This window comes from Macrobrachium rosenbergii, chromosome 2 (genome assembly GCF_040412425.1).
Source record: "Macrobrachium rosenbergii isolate ZJJX-2024 chromosome 2, ASM4041242v1, whole genome shotgun sequence".
Classification (NCBI taxonomy): Eukaryota; Metazoa; Arthropoda; class Malacostraca; order Decapoda; family Palaemonidae; genus Macrobrachium; species Macrobrachium rosenbergii.
Window position 1 is genome coordinate 26,836,347 of NC_089742.1, and position 18,482 is coordinate 26,854,828.

Sequence of the window (18,482 nt, forward strand, 5' to 3'; positions counted from 1 at the left end):
GCTTGTTCTTAGATGAAAATAAGGAATTTGAACTGAGGTCAAGTTGAAGTTACAGTTCCTGTGCTGTCAGTGCACCCCATGTCGTGCACTGAATTCATTACTTAAGGTTCTTTGCAGCAGCCCCTTACTACTTTTACTGTACCTCCGTTCATATTGTCTTTCTTCCATCTTGCTGCATCCTCTCCTAACAATTATTTCATAGTGCAACTGTGAGGTTTTCCTCCTGCTACACCTTGCAAACCATTTTACTGTCAATTTCTGTTTCATGCTGAGTGACCTCATAGGCCCCAGTGCTTGTCCTTTGGCTATATTCTATATTTTTGGAGGTTCTTTGCAGTGTTCCTTCGACCCCTAGCCGCAACTCTCTCTCATTCCTTTTACTGTACCTCTGTTCATATTCTCTTCCACCATACTGTCCACCCTCTCCTAACAATTGTTTGATAGTGAAACTGCTAAGTTTTCCTTCTGTTACACCAAAACCTTTCTATTATCACTTTCCCTGTCAGTGCTGAATGATCTCATAGGTCCCAGCGCTTGGCCTTTGGCCTAAACTTTACATTCCAGTCCACCCTGGCTGGGAATTGATAGTCAGTGTACTCAAAGATGCTGAACTTGTAGCAAAAAGGATTATGTCTACGAGTAGCGCTTACAAGTGAGGTTACTTCTGAGCTGTTTAAATGTACGCCAGATATAAGTTGTAAAAGGTCATTTTTGTTTGACACTTTAGAAGACAAAATCTTTTACTAAATGTCCCAAACCACAAACCGCCAGCTCATCTCTAAACAAAGAAATCAATGAACTATTGAAACTTATGATACCTGAATGATAATTACAAGATATAAATCGTGTATATAGTAAGAAATTCATTGTTAAACGAAAGTTAAAACTGTAGCTGGATATTCCGATGAAAATTGAGACAAAAAATATTTCAGAAAACTATACTACTGTCTATATTGAACTACGGAGCAGAACCAACATATATAAAAGCAACCACTAAATGAATAAACATCATTGTCATTTGAATATCAAAATTAACTTTAAAGGTTAATTTTACAGTAATTTGTGTTATTTAGTAATTTGAATTATTATGTAGTGATCTGTAGTAAGAGACCCAAAAGTTAGGCTATATCAACAATTTTTAATTCACATCACTAATGATACTTTTTCTAAGTTCTTATGACAATTAGCTATTTTTCATGTATTATTTTTAGTAATTTGAGTAATTTTAGTAGTCCAGTTATTTGACAAGTCTGGAAATGTTTACTTGTCACAACAATCACTAACTGACAATTAGTTCTCCTTGAGTGGTGATTATGTCGAGTGGTGTTCTCTTTGTGACTATTATCCACATAGGGGCTTTAAATTCAAAGTAAGTTTTTATTCAAAATGTATATTTTGTCAGGAATGCGAATCATATGCTGTATTTTCCTACTTATACATGGAAATAACAGGAACTGGCAGATTTGAAACATTTTTTCATGGTTTGTTCGTAGGCCATTTCAAGAGCTGCCATTTAAGTTTACGTCAGTCGTAACCTTTTTTTGGGAAATAGAATGAATGAATGATTTTAAGTTATCAGGCGTGATAAAAATACCTTAAATATGTCATCACTTAAATAAAAGACCCTAGCTAATGCATCCCATCTGTCTGATTTAACCTTGCAAAGGAAAAATATTGGCCGAAGCTAATTGCACCTTGCCATTGTTGTTACGTTTGTTGGTAAGTGTCACTCTTATTCCTGTAATGCAATATGAATTTTAAATTTTATTTTGATACAGTCTTGGTAATACAGCAGAATATTAGAATATTTGTTTGCGGGGCTACCTTAGGCTGTGTACAATAGGCCATCTCAAGTGGGAGGGGGATTCTCCAGGGTGGGAAGCTTTGGCCCTCTGGCCAGGTCAGGGCATGGTGCCCACGAGAGGTTAGGTTAGGGCAAAGGTAGGTTAGGGTGCATTCCTATCGGAGTATATCTTTGATCTAGCTTTAGGGAGGCAGTGACTTGCAGAAATATGTACGACACTGCTTTTAATTTTTTTTTTAAATTTTACATTAATTTCCATAGAAGATGAATGGTTAACATTTGAAACCCCCTCCCCCCATAACACTGGGGCACCAGAGTGGATGCAGGCTTTTCAAGAGTGGTAGACAATGAAAATTAATTAAATGCATCCTAACCTATCTTAGGATAGCACAACCTATTGAATATTCTGGCTCCCCTATTCCCCCCCCCCCCATAGTTATGAAGTCTAACAGTTCATTTACACATTCAAATCCTAACCTAACGTAGGGTGCTAGGGCATACCTAATGCTGGGGCATGGGCTTACAGGCTACTCCCTGGACTTTCTAAGTGTTTGATGTATTAGGGGTTTGCAATGAATTAATCAGTCATTTGCAGTAAGAATATATTTGTCAAAATAAAATGAAAACACGAAAGTGGACCCGTGTCTATTCATGACTCTGGATTTGTGGCGTCACATATTTGCAGATTTCTCTGTGAAATGTATGTACACTTTATTCACAGAAAATTCACCTATTCACAGTATTTTTCATAGAGAAATATTCACAAATTACTGTATTTTTCATATTTTTGTGATTAAATTAACTTTTTGTGGTAAAACTATTAAAATATTCAGGTATAAGCATTTTTAGAGGGGTTTTTGGTGTTTTGAACTATCAAAATAGGCAGGGTATTTCTAAGTAATAGATACACGGCGGGTATTTAGCGAGAAATGGCAGTTTCTTATAGTATTTTGGTTGCTTATTTACAATTTAATGTTATTTTTTGGGGGTTGGCTGTAATTAACCTGTAATTAATCCCTGAAGTCCATCCAACAAGGGGTTTCCATACGCGATCTTCGCAAGACAGAGCACGGGTACGTCTGTTTCGAACAGTTCGTATCCCGTCGGGCAAGTGCAATACCTTGGAAACTGGCTTTTCTACACTTTTAGGGCTTCTGACACTGGCAGTGCATTTTTTTTGTTGTCGGCCAAATGGAGTGTCCCTTCGCCGTGTTTAGTACTGGCCCGGGGGCAGGGGGTGGGACGGTACCCATACGTTAACAAGTTATTGCACCATAGGCATTTATAAGCATTTTTAGAGGGGTTTTAAGTATTTGCTGATTTGAGCTATTGGCAGGAGGTAGTGGTACGCATCCCCCGCAAATACGGGGTGTCAACTGTAGTACTAGAACCGTACTTAACGTGGTCATGGTTGTAGGTATGATCCATCTGAAGTCCTACTTTTGAAGTACAGCAACTGACTTGATAAGCGCAAAATTTTCAGTGACTAGTTTTGGGAATAGTGAGAACTGGTAGCCTCCAATTAGGACATTCCTCTCTGAGTAAACACACTTTTCCCTAACAGAGACACTTCACTGACTTTCACTGCTATTTTCAAAACAAAAGTCAGTTTATGAGGCACTGAAAAATTGTTAGTCTAGACAAAGACAGGATGCCCATAAGCAAAGGAACTTGTAAGTAGCAATAATTAGTAGACAGAAATGTTAAGGGAAAGGAAGTATAGGGAGGAAGATGGAGTAGCTTGTAAGTACTGGGGTATGAGTGACATACTGGCTGGGTGTTTACTGGTTTATTGGTAGTTCCTTACTGAGATATATGTACACAGTCTTGAAGATGTTATTGACGTGCAAGGCGGCCGGTAGCGTAGCCACACACAGACAGGTAAAAACAGAGTACAGGCTCGGTTTCTGTGTTTGTCGGCAGACAAACAGATGGCGACTATTGAGAGACACGATTAACATACAGTGATGAAACATGTATCAATGGAAAGGCCAGGAAATTCAACATATGGCCAATTGCATGAGATTCAAGACAGATTAATGAATACAATGCAGTAGCATAATATATGTGAAATGGCGAGACGTTTGGCGTCTTCACAAACAGAAACATACACACAGTTTGGTACAGAAGATTCGTTGGAACATTGAGTACATGATTAGAATGTTTGCATGGCAATGCAAGTAGTAGTGATTGTACATACATCAAGACAACAATGGTTAGGGAGAAACAGACGGAAATATTGTATGGTTGAAATCGCATTCCTTTAGAGAAAGAAAATGAGATGCTCTTGTTGTCTTATCCACTCCGATAGACGACGAACACACACATGTCTGGAAGAGACGGCATCAGGCTCTTACAGTTTGCTAAATACGAATTTTTTGTGTAGGTTTAATGAAGCAGTCATTCATGGGTTCATTCATGATTAGTAGGCCATGTATGTGAATAGTTTAAAAGACTTATAAAGTCATTACCAGACAAAGTTATTGAAAGGCCTGTAAAACATTGATCACTGGTGAATGTGGACAGTTGGCGAATGACAAACTTGTGCATTTTAGAATAATGACAGTGGTGGCATTGGAAATGATAGTCTAGTTGGCTTTAGTCTAGTTGGCTTTAGATGAAATGAGTCGATCCACTGTTGATTTTAGCCCTAGTTAGCCCCTGCGTGTGTTGAGTGTACAGTGAACCCCCCGTATTCGCGGAGGATGCGTCCCACACCCCCCCATAAATAGCTAAAATCTCACGAATACTTAAAACCCTCTAAAACACTTAGAACTGCCCATTTTGATAGTTTAAAACACAGAAAAACCCTGTAAAAATGCATATACCTGAGTATTTTAATAGTTTTATCAAAAGTGCATTTATTCATGAAAATTATATGAAAATACAGTAATTAGTGAATATTTCTCAGTGAAAAATACCGCGAATGGGCGAATTTTCCATGAATAATGGCTGATATGTTCCACAGAGAAACCCACGAATCGTGGAGTCCATGAAATCATGAGAACATAAATCACAGGGGTTTACTATAGTTGGCATATCTGGTGGAGCACTTGCTTGAAAATGGGTCTTTGTATTAGTACAATATCAATCTGTCCATGAAATTTGATTTCAGGTGCCCTCTTGAGTGATTTATCTTTGTTTGACGATGGACAGTTACTTTTGAAAAACAGCTCATCCTCACTCTTAATTTATGGTATGACCAGTATCCCTCATTTTTACAAAAATCCCTTAGCTCTCCGAACTGTATCTTACTGATCATTTATGCTCAGTCTTTGTGAGATGGATCTACAGTCTCCCTGATGTAAATTAATGTCTAGTTACTGTATGGCATTTTATAAGTACTGGTATCTGCCTGTTTTCATTCATGTATACAGTAATGAGTGAAGTACCAATGGATTTACTGTTTGGTAATAAAAGTAACCTGTGTATATGGATTGTCAGATTTTAGGTGTTCTGTTACTATTTCTGATGTTCTCAAGATAAGGGAGTTTATTTTATTATTTAAGTCTATTTGATTGTTATTATTTGGACCTGTATAGCCTAGTTCATTTTGTTCTCTTTGTCAATAGCTTCTGGGCAACAAATGCTGGGCAGAGTAATTGAGTTAGATTTTAACGAGTAGTAACAAGTTCTTTTTCCAGATACCGTTTTGTGAACATATCCTAATCCCTCCTAAGAAATTGGTTGCACCCAACCATGATCTTTACTTATATACGAGTATCATGATAACATAGTAAGTGGATGTGGGAAACAGCAGAAGTAGCTTCCTGTATTTGGTAAAAGCATATTCTGTCTGTTCTTATATGGTCAGTACATAGTTTTTTATGGCTTGAATAAAATTTTTCTTCATTTTGAGATTTCATACTGTTTTGTCCAGTATTTATGGTTTGCTGTCAAACACGGGGGGCACATTTCAGGAATTAGACTTCCAAATGATTTGTCAGTTAAAGAAAGTACAGATTTCCCAAAAGTGGATGAGCTCATGGCCGTGGGTACGCGTGCAGCCACTTTTATATTTATTGTAATACTTTCCGGTGGTGTTACCGTACTCTTTGAAGGTGTTTTCTCATTTTTGCTTTGCACTTGGTGCATTTGTTATGAGCTGTTTTGATTGAGATATTTATTCTGTATACATACTCATTTAAGAATTTTTTTTGCCCTTCATGAAACCCTTAGGGGGTAATGCCATCAGTGCACCTCACATGGTGCACTGTAGGTATTATTTAGGCTCTTTGCAGCATCCCTTCAACCCCTAGCTGCAACCCCATTCATTCCTTTTACTGCACCTCTGTTCCTAGTCTCTTCCATCTTACTTTCCATCATCACGTAACAATTGTTTCATAGTGCAACTGTGAGGTTCTCTTCCTGTTGCACCTTTCAAGACTTTTTTCACTCTCAATTTCCCTTTCAGCGCTGAATGACCTCATAGGTCCCAGCGGCTGACCTTTGGCTTGAATTCTATATGCCATTCCATTCTTTTCAAGAAGTGTTATCAGTTGTATTTTTTTTTACCATCACTTGATGCCTCTCATTTTTTTGTTCATGCCTATCTTCATTGGCAGCCCATTTTCTCTGCTCCTTAATGACTTTATTTCTATGTTTTGTTGAAAGTATGTTCATTGCTTCAGATTTGGTGTTTGTGATCAAAATGGAAGCCTTTTGAGCCTTTCTTGGTGTTTGAGAGAATTTTCGTGTAATGAACACACACCTAGCTATAGAACTTTAATGACTTTAATTCTACAGGGTGCCCATAAAGTCTGGGTACATAGGGGATTTTACTATCTATTTTATTTATTTATATTATTTTTCCTCCTCAGAATGAAGATGGCTCTGTCTAAAGAAGAACGAATCGATTTGGTACTCTTAAGTGGATGAGAAGGATGGTCTTATCGCAAAATTGTGGAAGAATTTAACCTTCAACATCCTTGCCAATAAGGGTGTCGAAGGTTAAATTCTTCCACAATTTTGCGATAAGACCATCCTTCTCGTCCACTTAAGAGTACCAAATCGATTCGTTCTTCTTTAGACAGAACCATCGTCATTCTGAGAAGGAAAAATAATATAAATAAATAAAATAGATAGTAAAATCCCCTATGTACCCAGACTTTATGGACACCCTGTATGTTTCGTGGAATGTATGTTAATCGATTCAAATTTTGTGTTCTTGATCATAATGGAAACGTTTGATCCTTTCTTGGTGTATCAGGCGTGGGCTAGTGAAGGGTTTTAGGCTGCCCACACCATCAGCCTTTGGTCTTGAAAACAGGGATCTTTCATGTAATAAAACACACACTGCTATAGAACGACTTTACTATATGCAAACACAACATACACAGATAACAACAGAATGGCACTTTTACAGTCATGGTGAAAGAGCAGTAGCTATTTGTATGTAAAGGAAAGTTCACAACAGCAAAAAGTACATGTAATAACAAAATGCACAAATACAGTACCTGTACGGTACTTACCTTTTCTCGTATTACAAATGACTCGTCAACGGGAGCTCGGTACTTCATAAGTAACACTCCCATCGCAAACTCATACATATGGAATTTAATAACATAGAAGTAACAGAAGTTTTACTAGCACAAAACTATGTTTAGCATAGGACTAGATTGTTGGTGCAGTTATCAAAAACATGGAGATAATTTTTTTTTTTTATTTCCATACAACCAATTGAACTTTCTACTGTGGAGAAGTATTGAAGTATTTCAAAACATGTTGATTCTGAAGCGTTGCTAATAAAGACTATCTGCCACCGGAAAATCAAGAGTTTTATTGCATTTAAACTGTAAACATAAAGTGGGGCCCAGCTCAAGCTATTCGGTCGCAGGCGTCGGAAGGACGGAGCCGACCGTGGCACCCCTGTATCACAAAGGTTCTCTTACTTTAAAAATGTATCACCATGAAAAATGGACGACATTAAGAACTGGAATGTAAGAGGCTTCAGCTATCGTTTCTTATAATTAATATTGCAAAACCCCAAACTGTATATTAGCCTACAGTTTTACAAAGAACGACCGTAAACGATCACACTACCAAAGAAACGTAACAGTGGAATGCATTTACATGAATTTATTCATAATAAAAAAGGAATTTCATACAGCTATCCCATAGGGATAAAAGTCCAATCATTTCTAATCGTAAGTTTTCGTACATTAAGGAAGGAAACACAGATTTCAAGTATGCAAAAATGTTTTTGAAATTTAGAATTTCAAATGCAAATGGAAGCAAAAAAGCACATAACACATTGTTATTGAGTTGAACTAGACCACAGACTTAAAATTCTCAATTGTTTTATACAGCTAGCCAAAAAACATAACATCTCTATGTAAAAAAAGCAATTTTGGCTCTACGACTTACAAAAACCGTATGAAAAAGGTCAGGGCACATTTAAAAAAAAAAAACATTCGAAGTTTTAAAAGTTAGGAAAGGAAGTGTTAGGCGTTCGTTCGTTCAAAATATCTACGAGTTAATCTATCGTGTTACTTCACCTAACAAACCGGAAAACAGTTGTTTTTTTAAGTGCACGTCAAGGAGGAAACCTAAGAGTTGACATGATGAGATATGGATTAAGTAAAAACCTGAGCATTTTGTGAGCCTAACAGACTATAGTCCTGCACTGGCTGAGAATCCTAAGCTATGTATTTTACAGTGCCCGTAACGGAACTGTCTGTCTGAAAGGCATAACAGGCTGTGTATTCAAGTCTTTCTCCAACTACAGTACAATGTAATTCCAAGTTCAGGAACCATGAATTCTTTCCTAAATGGTTTTTCCTTCGCAGTACTTCTGAGTACAGCGGAAGATGTGTTAAATGTATTGGCTAAGACATTCGGTACTACAACGATTTTAAAAAATGACTATAAGACCATAAGAAAGGTGTTTCTACATTCATTTACATTACTATATTTATTACGTGGTCGTACTCGGCATCTTTCTGAAACCATCGGCTGTGCTGTCCTGTCATTACCAGAAAGGACTGTAAAGACCACCCTTGGAAATCTCGCTCTTTAAAAAAAGTTCTGCTTTGCATTTATAAACAGTAGTGAATCCACTAGAGTTGAAAGATGGCTTAATTTCAGTATGGTGCTCATATTGCTTTACCTGTGCGCAAATGGAAAGGCTGAATTACAGTTATTGCAAAGAACCCACAAAAATAAATTGAGCATTCTTTTCAAGGCTTTTACCATAAGTTCTGTAGGAATCTGCATTACACTTTCATTATAGGCAAATACTAACTGGTACTGTAAAACCTGTTCAGTCTTCTAAAAAACCAAATCCTTGGAAGTAAGCAGTGAAGAACTGATAGAATATGTAATTCAGAATAAACTTGTAGCAAAGTTGTACCTGACCATGGCTCCAAGGAGGAGGTTACCAAATTATTTTTTCTAAGTGACAGTTATAAAGGAGAATATTCTATGTTAATATTTTTTATACGGTTTCATTTTGATAAGTGTTCAATGAACCAGTTAATCATTTAGCTTTTATTATTGAAGTTAATGTTATATCATTATTTTCATTGAAATGAATGTCCTACTTATATTCAAAATGTGTAGTTTTTGAAGCATATATAAATAAGTTAATGCCTTGTTAATTAGTCTTCATCAAAGGAGGACTGAATGTGATAAGTAGTCTCTAATTATGTACTAATTGAACCTCACTGTACATTTTTAATACTGTACAGGAATGAGAGCAGTAATAACCTTAGAGTGGATTCAAAGTAAGACTCATACATTGGTATTAAGCGATTTAATAATTACCACCCTCCATAGTGATCAGTGCGACCTAGCTTGGATTAAGTAATGACCCAAAAAAACTCTTACCCTTTTGTAAACCCTCTGTGTCATATGTGGAAGAGGTCATTGTTTGCTCACTTTTTTAATGCAGTTACATTTGCTGCTAGAAAATTCCACTTTCTTGTTAAGTATTGTGAAAATTCACCTTAAGTATGTAATACTTATCTAGTCTGCATAGAAATCTGCTGGTTGTCTTTACAATATGCAGTCGTGTGTAATATTTCTAGTGTCGGTAATTATAGTTGTCTAACCTTTGTGCTGTAGCTTCTAATGTCATGCAAAATTATTTATGCCTCACACACTCAGAGCCATCCTGAAATTGAAGTCATCTGCAACAACAATATTTTGTGTGTAGTGCAGAATTTAACTTGTCAGATGACTAGTTGTTAAAAAGGCCCACCCCATATTGTCATACTTTTATGTTCATTATTTTGGATGTTATTGTACCACATTTCATATGAAATAATTTGATTGTAACATTTTCAAATATTAACTAACATTCTGCTCTGTCGTTTTCAGAACGTAGAGTAACTTCTGCATTTTCCTTGACTCCAGATGTTGGTTATAAGGTACACTCTTGACAGTGGACTACAACTGATTATTTTTGAAGCAACAAACCCTCCAAGCATTGCATATTACTAAGATTGCTTATATGTTTCCAAAGTAAGTTTCAAAAGTATTGTTTTCTTATGTACTTTGTAATTTTAAGAAATTAAGATCAGCAAACCACACCATGACGCTTTCTCCATCGATTATGAAATAATGTTCCTATTTTGCACAGGGCTGGATAAATGTCTGAATTTGTCCATATATTTACCCCATAATGTTAATTAATTATACCTTTGGTGCAGTTAGAAATGTTTCTCTTAATAATCACACTTTTATTAACTTTCCTGGTAGGTTGTGTAGTACAACTGGCAGAGATGCAGAATATGTTGTAATTACAACTAAACATGTCTGATTTCTAGGTCAGCATCAGTTAGTACTGGGGGAATCACGAGATACCCTGCAGTACTCTGCTGCAATCATTCTCTGTTTCAAGGTAAGCCACTTTCCATGCCTTATTGAGGTATTTCCTAAGTAGTTTAGAATATTGACTGTGGTGAATTTTTATTTCGGTTTTGAGTAAATGCTTTGCGTTTTGAAATAATTGTAACTGTGGAAGTTTCTGATGTGTGAACACTGGAGAAAATGTTTGTCAGGTGCTCAGGAGTTTTGCACTAGAAGTGTAGGTAGATATTTTTATTCAGTGAAATAATGGAAGACAAGGTGCATTTAATATTGCTAAAGGACTAAATTTGTCAAATTGAATGTGCCTGGCTCTCTGAGAAAGGATCAGACTGTCACTTTTTAGCTGCTAGTAAGATCACACAGTTTTGGAGGTGGTGGAGAGGCACAAATTCATGTGAGTTCTAGGATTTGAGTAGTTTCTGAGGCAAGATTCTGTATCTTGGACAAGAAAGTCTTCTTATGGAAGATGTCTTACAAGATGTTCATTATCTGATAGACCACACTAGGGATAAAGTTGCTGAGGACTGAATCACCCTTGAGTTCTGCCTTCTAATGCAGGAGGAGATTTGCAGCTGATGTGCCCTTTTGATTAAACAGAGATTTTGAGGGCATTGAATTTATTATTCAGAAGATGAACCCTATTTATATGGAACAAGCCCACAGGGGCCACTGACTTGAAATTCAGGCTTCCAAACAATATGGAAGTATTTGTCAAGGTGCAGTGTTGTGGAACAAGGTGGTTGTATTTCACTATGTACTGGGTAGTATGCCTGATGAAATGACGTTTGCTCATTCTTTATCCATTTTCTTATGGTTCTTGTTATATCTGATATATATTTATGGCCTTTTCAATATTATTTATGATATTTTAGGTAATTCATTCACTTGGGCTAACAAATTGTTGATGTAGGGTGACAGGATGGGTGGGTTATGGTTACTGGAAAGTGACTGTAAAGTGACTGTAAACAGTGTGTGTGTTAAATACGCTTTGATACACAATATTTCCCTGAATAGCTGGTTGTGATGGAATGCAACCTACTTAAGAGGTCAGGGCTAATTGCATCTGAATAAGGATACAAAACTGCAACAGCTCGGTAAGGATATGTGCTGTATATATGATAAAAATATTCATATTGCCTTGAAGAATATAGATTATTTAACATATGTACTGTATCATGTTTTAGAAATCATAAAAAGGTTACTATCTTATTTTCACCAATTAATAACCATATTTTTGCAATTCCCTTGAGCTTTGTGCATTAAGTTAAAAAGAGTTTATGAGCCTTAGACACCTTACACTTCTAAACTTACAGTACTAATGTCATTAAACAACCATATTATGCTGGAAAGTACAGTGAATGGATAAGACTTGGTTTATGAATATTCAGTAATATAAAAAGAAGTGAACAAATATTCTTAGACTGGTTTCTGTAAATAATACTCTTTTTAAGACCATCTGAACTCTTGCCACTACTGTATTCTTGAATTTAATTTTTAGATGTAACAGAATTCAAAATAATTACCTTCAGTAACTACAGTGCTGTATTCTTGAATTGAATTTTGTAGATGTAACAGATAATTCAAAATAATTACCTTTAATAACTACTGTACAATTCTTGAATTTAGTTTTTAGATATAACAGCAGATAAATCAAAATAATGACCTTCCCAGCATGCTATTTGATTCCAGTTTTGGTAAACATTTTGTGGTCTTCAGTTTAGGCGTATTCATTTTACATGCAGATACTTTTTTACAACTGTGCCCTTGGAACCAGAGGGAGGCATAACCTATTTCAGCTTTTAATTAACTGAATACAAATGTCTTTATTCAAGCCAACGGTATCAGCATTAAAAAGAAAGAGGGTCCATTTTTAAGTCCTGTTAATCCTAACTAGGGATGTTTACCCTCCTTCTTTGAAAGAACACCTTATTTTTCCCCTTTTCCTGTATCCTAGATGTCGAGTGATAACCAGAGTGACTAAAGTATCTAAGTATTAAACGCTACGTTGCAATATTCTAGTTACAGCTTCTTTTAAGGCTTATTGAGGGGACAGTCCAGTGAACAGGAGTCACTTGAGAACCATCACTCAAAAATATAATTTCTAAAATTGTTTACAAAACAGTTTGAGATGACACTGGACACTATAATATATAAAGTACAGTTGATATGTCTTTCACAAGTGTATGACTGTTTTAGGCAATTCTACTTTTATAGAAAATTCCCTGTCTGAAATTTAAAAGTGTTTAATCTGCTAGATTTTAGAAAGGAAGATTGCGTAATTAAGAATCTTGCTTACAGAGGTGTCCACTCATTCACAGGAAAATTTGTTTTTATTTGACATATTGATTTTGACTTTTTTTCCCTAGATTTTGATTGCATTTCAGAAGTTAAACTGATTCAAAAGCAAATATTGACAAAATGATTCTGCACAGTACTTACACTTGTGATTGGAATGTTTGAAAGGTACATTGTATAGAGAAGGTAACTTTGCATACCAGTTTTGCCACAAAGGTGAGCTTGTACAGCTGAATTATCACTTTCCAAATATACCTGGGAAGAACCTCTTAAACTTGAGACTGTCATTTTTAGTGTGGAATATTTTTTAGTTACTTGAACAAGAATTTACATTCAATTTCTGTGTTAACTTGCTTAGCTTCTCCTGTAAATAATACTTCCTTCCTTATGCAAATAATTAGTATTCTGGGGAATTTCACTTATTTACTGTTATGCATATCAAAATTTGTGTACATATACTGTATTGCTTTCATAACTTATTTTCTATTTCAGAGACCACTTTCATCACAATTTGAGAATCAACTGTAAATTGGTAAGCAAAATTTAAATTTACAGTACTTTAATTTTGAGAATTAGTTAAGTCATTTTTAAACAAAAAAATATATTTTCAGTTAGGCCAGGAGTATAGGCATTGCACAAAATGATTTGGGTATTTGGAAACTAACAGACCTGCAAGCACAGCCTTCAAGTTTCTCAATTTTCGTTCATCGCTTAAAATCTTTTGAACACATTTTGACTTGCTTTTGAACAAAATGTAAACAATTCTCTGACAAAGCATGAGTTTACCTCCAAGAGTAAAGGCAACAATCTTAGCTTATTCAAATAAAGGCTCCTGTTTTCAAGAAAAAAAAAAAAAATGTAGGCCTTACTGTAATTTCACATGTAATTGGCCAGATACCACTTTTAGGTCAAAGATTTTGCTTTAAAGAACATTTGATCCTGAATTACACATGTGAATAATAGCAAAAAAAAAGCAATATCCTGAAGCACACTACTTTTGTGAAGGTGTGATGAATGTACAGTGGCTATGTTACAAAGTACGTTGTCAATTATGACTTTAGAATCAATATTTTACAAACAAAAGCCATGATCTCTCAAACCTTCCTTTCCTAAAATAATACAAGACACATTTTCAAAAGTGTCTTCAGTATATTTTATTCTTGTAGGCTTTAAGTCAAGCCTTTGGGCAAAACGGATGGTTTCTCTAATAATGATATATAAAGAATTACAAAACTTAAGGGTTGGAGTAGTGTCATGCACATTGAGTACTTTCATTCTCGAGCATAATGTTTAGAACATTCACGTACAGTGGTCTGCATATGAAAATTTCAATTTCACAATATCACTGTCACATTGCATTATCACTGAAATTAAAACTTCACAAACTTGCACTAAAAACAGTGTCTCCACAATAACCTCTAATTTCTGCTTACGTTTCTACACGTTCACTGATTTTAAGGTAAACAGGAGGTCCTGCACTGAGTGTATTCTCCGCTCTGCCGGAGTGTTTGGTTCTGAGCTGTGATATGATATTCTCTCCCCTGCTCGCCGCGCTCCACCCTGGTTTCTTCCCTGGTCTACCGAGACCATTTCTGAATCTGGCGTTGGTGTGTCCTCTGTGATTACTTCTGCATTGGCATTGGATGAGGATAAAACACGACGAAGGGGAAGGGATAGGTTTGCCCTCGAGGGTCTTGTTGTACTTGAACTATTAGGGTTAGAACTGTCAGCCATGGAAGCACCCATATGCACTATAGCTTCTGTGACAGTAACATTACCGTTCAAGTCAGAAGCATCTGGAAGGTGAGAAGGAGCCCCTTCTTGCTCCAGGGAAGTTGATGCCGAAGGAGCTGTTATTGAGGCTTCGGCTTCGCAGCCGGGCAATGTCTCGTAACAGTGTTCGATCTCCACTTCTACAGTAGGCTGTTCACTCGGCTGTGTGGGGACTGGGTCGTTATCATTTATGTGGGTCTTTCCTGGATGAATGTGATGTATGTGATGCAGTGGGTGTAGGGGATGGAGAGGGTGCAGTTGCCTGAGTGGATGGATGGCTAGATTATGGTTGAAAGCCTGTGGAGTAGAAGGTGTGATATCTCTCTGACTGGGTGATGATGGGGAGGGACCTGAAGTGGTCGGGGTGTAACATGAATAAGCATCTGTGTCTGTAATCATGGGCGAGGTACTTGACATGTCTGTCAGTGGAGAAACGACACTGTAAGTATTTTCAGTTTCTGCTGCAAGACTGTGATCTGAAGATGATGTATGTACAATCATAGTGTCGTCGGATGCATGATGAGAACTGTCATCGTCTTTTTCACGCACTTGTTCGTACGTGTGATTTAAAGTGGCTTCGAGGACTTCTTTGTCACTAGGGGAAGGTGTATTTTGACTGGCAGAGCTAGTAGGCTCTGAGTAATACAAAGTTTCTTCACCGTCTTGTCGAACTGATACACATGATGAGACATCTGCAAAATATAACTCTGATTCCTGTTCCATTTTTCCACTCGTATAAACTACTTTAGGGTCACTGATGCTTTTAATGTGCTTGCTACGATAACCATCGTGCTGTAAGTCTGCCTGTGAATGAAATTTGTCAAGGGGTGCAATGTCTTTACCATCACAGAATAGCACTTCTAAAGGTTCATCGTGTTTGTGTTCGTTAACATCCCCAAGGGATTTCACGTGACCCAAGGGAAGTCTGCGCGTTCGGTGCCTTGACGGCAAAGAACTGGAACCTCCCAAAGTTCCTCCTGGGTCGTTTGTAATAACCTTGTGCCGCGAACGTGTCAACCTCTGATTTTGGGAGGGAGAGCTCAGAATTTCAGAGTCGTCACTAGGCGAGGAAAGGGTGTTACTTGTGGGACTGGCTGGGCCATGCATCAAATCGGCGAGTGTTGGAGGTCGATGAGCAGGCGAAGATCGGATTGCTTGCGCAACCAGCCCTTGGATGGCTGAGGGCGATGTAGGAGAATTTGGATGATGATGAGGTGACATCTGCATGGCCAGGTTTTCTGATGATGTAGGCTGTGAATATGGGGGAGGTGGGCCCCACATGTATCTAGGGAAGGCTTCTTGGTAGGCCATTGGCGGTAAATAGCCTTCAGTAAATGGTGGAGGGTATCGAGGTAGCTGCAAAGCTACTCCAGGGTCGGATAAAGGTCGACGGTTGTGGTGTGCGGGTGGGTGTTGTCTCCGAAGACCAAGACGGTTCTCAAGTCCCCGAGGAAGGAATGGGCGTAACAAAACGCCGGTTAATTGGGCACGTGTCTCCTCACCACTGAAATACATGTTATGTCGGTTATTAATTGTTAGCTACATGAAGGGTTGTAGGAGTTAATAACTTATAAAATTTTGGCTTCAAAAATACTTAAAAGATTTACCTAGAGTTAGAGGGATACTTGTGTAATTTCTTGAATTTTTACATTGAAAGGAAAAAATACTCATAAATTTAACTGAAGCAGCATTAACGTTTAAACAAAAAGATAGATTCAACTTGACCATAGTTACATCATAATCAACTAGTCTTGAACTTTTACCTTTTTTTTTCAGAATTAATCCAATTTGTGGTACTGGAACCACTTTGGGCACCGTACGCAACAGGTGGTCTGGAAACTTACCAAAACCTAGTAAGTTGATTCTTTGTTTGTCTTTTGTGAAACTTTGCTCTGTCATTGTTTAGTACTGGCCATTAAAAATTTCCAATTTGTTTAAGCATTATATAAAGAAAAATTTATAGGATAAAATTTTTTGTTGGAATGTTTACAGCAATGCATTATTAACGTAATGGTGCAAACATCATTATTAGGAATGCACAGATGGTACAGCTTGAACACAGTTTACAAGAAATTTTTACAAGTACATTTAAAATAAATTTTTCATGATTTAGGGATGGGTATACAAAAATGTATACAGGCAGTCCCGGTTTCACGACGGTTCCGGCTTTGACGTTCGAGTTACGACACAAATATATTCATCAGAAATTATCTCGATTTCTGAAGGGGTTCATGATCAAGAAAGAAATATGGCCCCAAAATGGCAGAATAATCACAATTTGAAGGTTTTTGATGTAAAACTCAAATAATGCAGTTTACATCGTTTTCAATGCACCCAGAGCATTAAAAGTAAGGTTTTCTTATGATTTTTACGATTTTCGACGATTTTCCGAAACGCCGATTTCGTTAATGACGGGCGCAAGAAGCGGAACCCCACGTTGTAAACTGGGGACCGCCTGTATACACCTTACAAGGTATCAAGAAATTAAAGCTCACAATTAAATATGATATATTTTAATTAAAGCTCACTATTAAATATGATATATTTTAGTATAAAATCAAAGCTATATTGCCTGAATTTTATCACTGATTATCACTAGCCAACATATGTTTCATAGAATTTCCTTTGTGATTTAAGTATGCTTATGTATAAATGTATAAACACCTTACAAGGTTTGAAGAACTGAAAACTATCACCTTTAAGTCTGATAAAATATTTTAGAATAAAATCAGGGTGATATTATCTTTTTATCAGTGATTATCACTAGCCAACATACATTTAAGATACGAAAGCAGAATAAATAAAGTTGTACCTCTGACTATTATCACCCGTAGTAGCTGTTGTGGAGTCTGCAGGCGTGAGAGCTGTCTGTTGCTGTGGCGCAGGGCCAGCAGGCGCCCCCCAGGCACCCCCCCAAGGGAGCCATAACGGACCTTGACCCTGGGGCGTGGTCGTACTTAGCAACACCGAACGGGAGGCGTTGGAGGAGTCTTCGGCTCCGGTCCCACAAAACTGCCCTCCTGACCAGTACCTGTGAGGGATCAGGCTGTAAGGTAATAAAAATTAGTTTTTTTCTTATTCAGTAAGACACAGCTTAATAGAAATAAGTTTTCACTAAAGTAATAAATGCTTCGTGTAAATGATTCCAGTACCTTTAAGATACTGGAAATAAAGTGCTTTTTATATTCATTAAGATACATCTTGATGAAAATAAACAATCATTCAACATCTTGATGAGAATAAACAATTGTTTAAGTAATAAGCACTTTAGCTTAGTGATTCTCTGCACTGTATACTTGCCATCTAAAACTTTTCTAAAGCAAGAAAGTACTCTGTAATAGCAGGTAAATAAGTGTGTTTTTTATAGTCATTAAGATACAGCTAAATGAAAATAAATAGTTATTACTACAGTAATAAGCACTTTAATTCTGTGAAAGAGTTTCAACACTGTTAAAACTTTTTGTAAGGGAGAAAGTACAATATATATAATAGTAGGTATATAAATGTGTTATTTTATTGTCACTAAGATACATATTAATAAAAATGAAGTTATTACTAAAAGTAATAGGGAATTTCATTCTGTAAATGATTCTCCACACACTGTTCATACTGTCTAAAACTTTCCTTATGCATAAATATATATAAAATAGTATACTAAATGATATTGCACTTTGTGCTTGGCACAATGTCTGTCAGTTTCCTTTGCAGAAGTTTTTTTTTTATATAGGTATGCATTCTGGAGACCAAAATCTTTTGACACAAATGTACCATTGATCCAGAGTAAGATATAACTATTTGA

General features: G+C 36.7%; 1 protein-coding gene and 1 long non-coding RNA gene across 8 annotated transcripts in view; one reads left to right on the top strand and one right to left on the bottom strand.

Annotated features, from left to right (window-relative positions):
* The first annotated feature begins 1,273 nt into the window (after positions 1-1,273).
* LOC136844344 (uncharacterized) lies at positions 1,274-17,657 on the top strand. Of its 2 annotated transcripts, none has more exons than XR_010854828.1 (6): positions 1,274-1,369; positions 10,124-10,267; positions 10,505-10,646; positions 13,403-13,442; positions 16,460-16,536; positions 17,518-17,657. It is a non-coding gene; the product is annotated as an uncharacterized lncRNA (long non-coding RNA). The 2 variants fall into 2 exon arrangements; XR_010854830.1 differs by having other exon boundaries at positions 10,573-10,646.
* The window catches only part of LOC136844322 (uncharacterized), a 318,972-nt gene continuing 307,590 nt past the window's right edge, over positions 7,101-18,482 (bottom strand). For 4 of the 6 annotated variants that reach the window (XM_067113310.1, XM_067113318.1, XM_067113303.1 and 1 more), the window contains 2 exons: positions 17,496-17,729; positions 7,101-16,187 (listed from right to left, as the gene is read on the bottom strand). In XM_067113310.1, the coding sequence (XP_066969411.1) occupies positions 14,348-16,187; positions 17,496-17,729 (2,074 nt within the window). In that variant the 3' untranslated portion in view covers positions 7,101-14,347. The remainder of the gene's footprint in view (positions 16,188-17,495; positions 17,730-18,482) is intronic. The other 2 variants (XM_067113328.1, XM_067113345.1) reach the window with 1 other exon arrangement.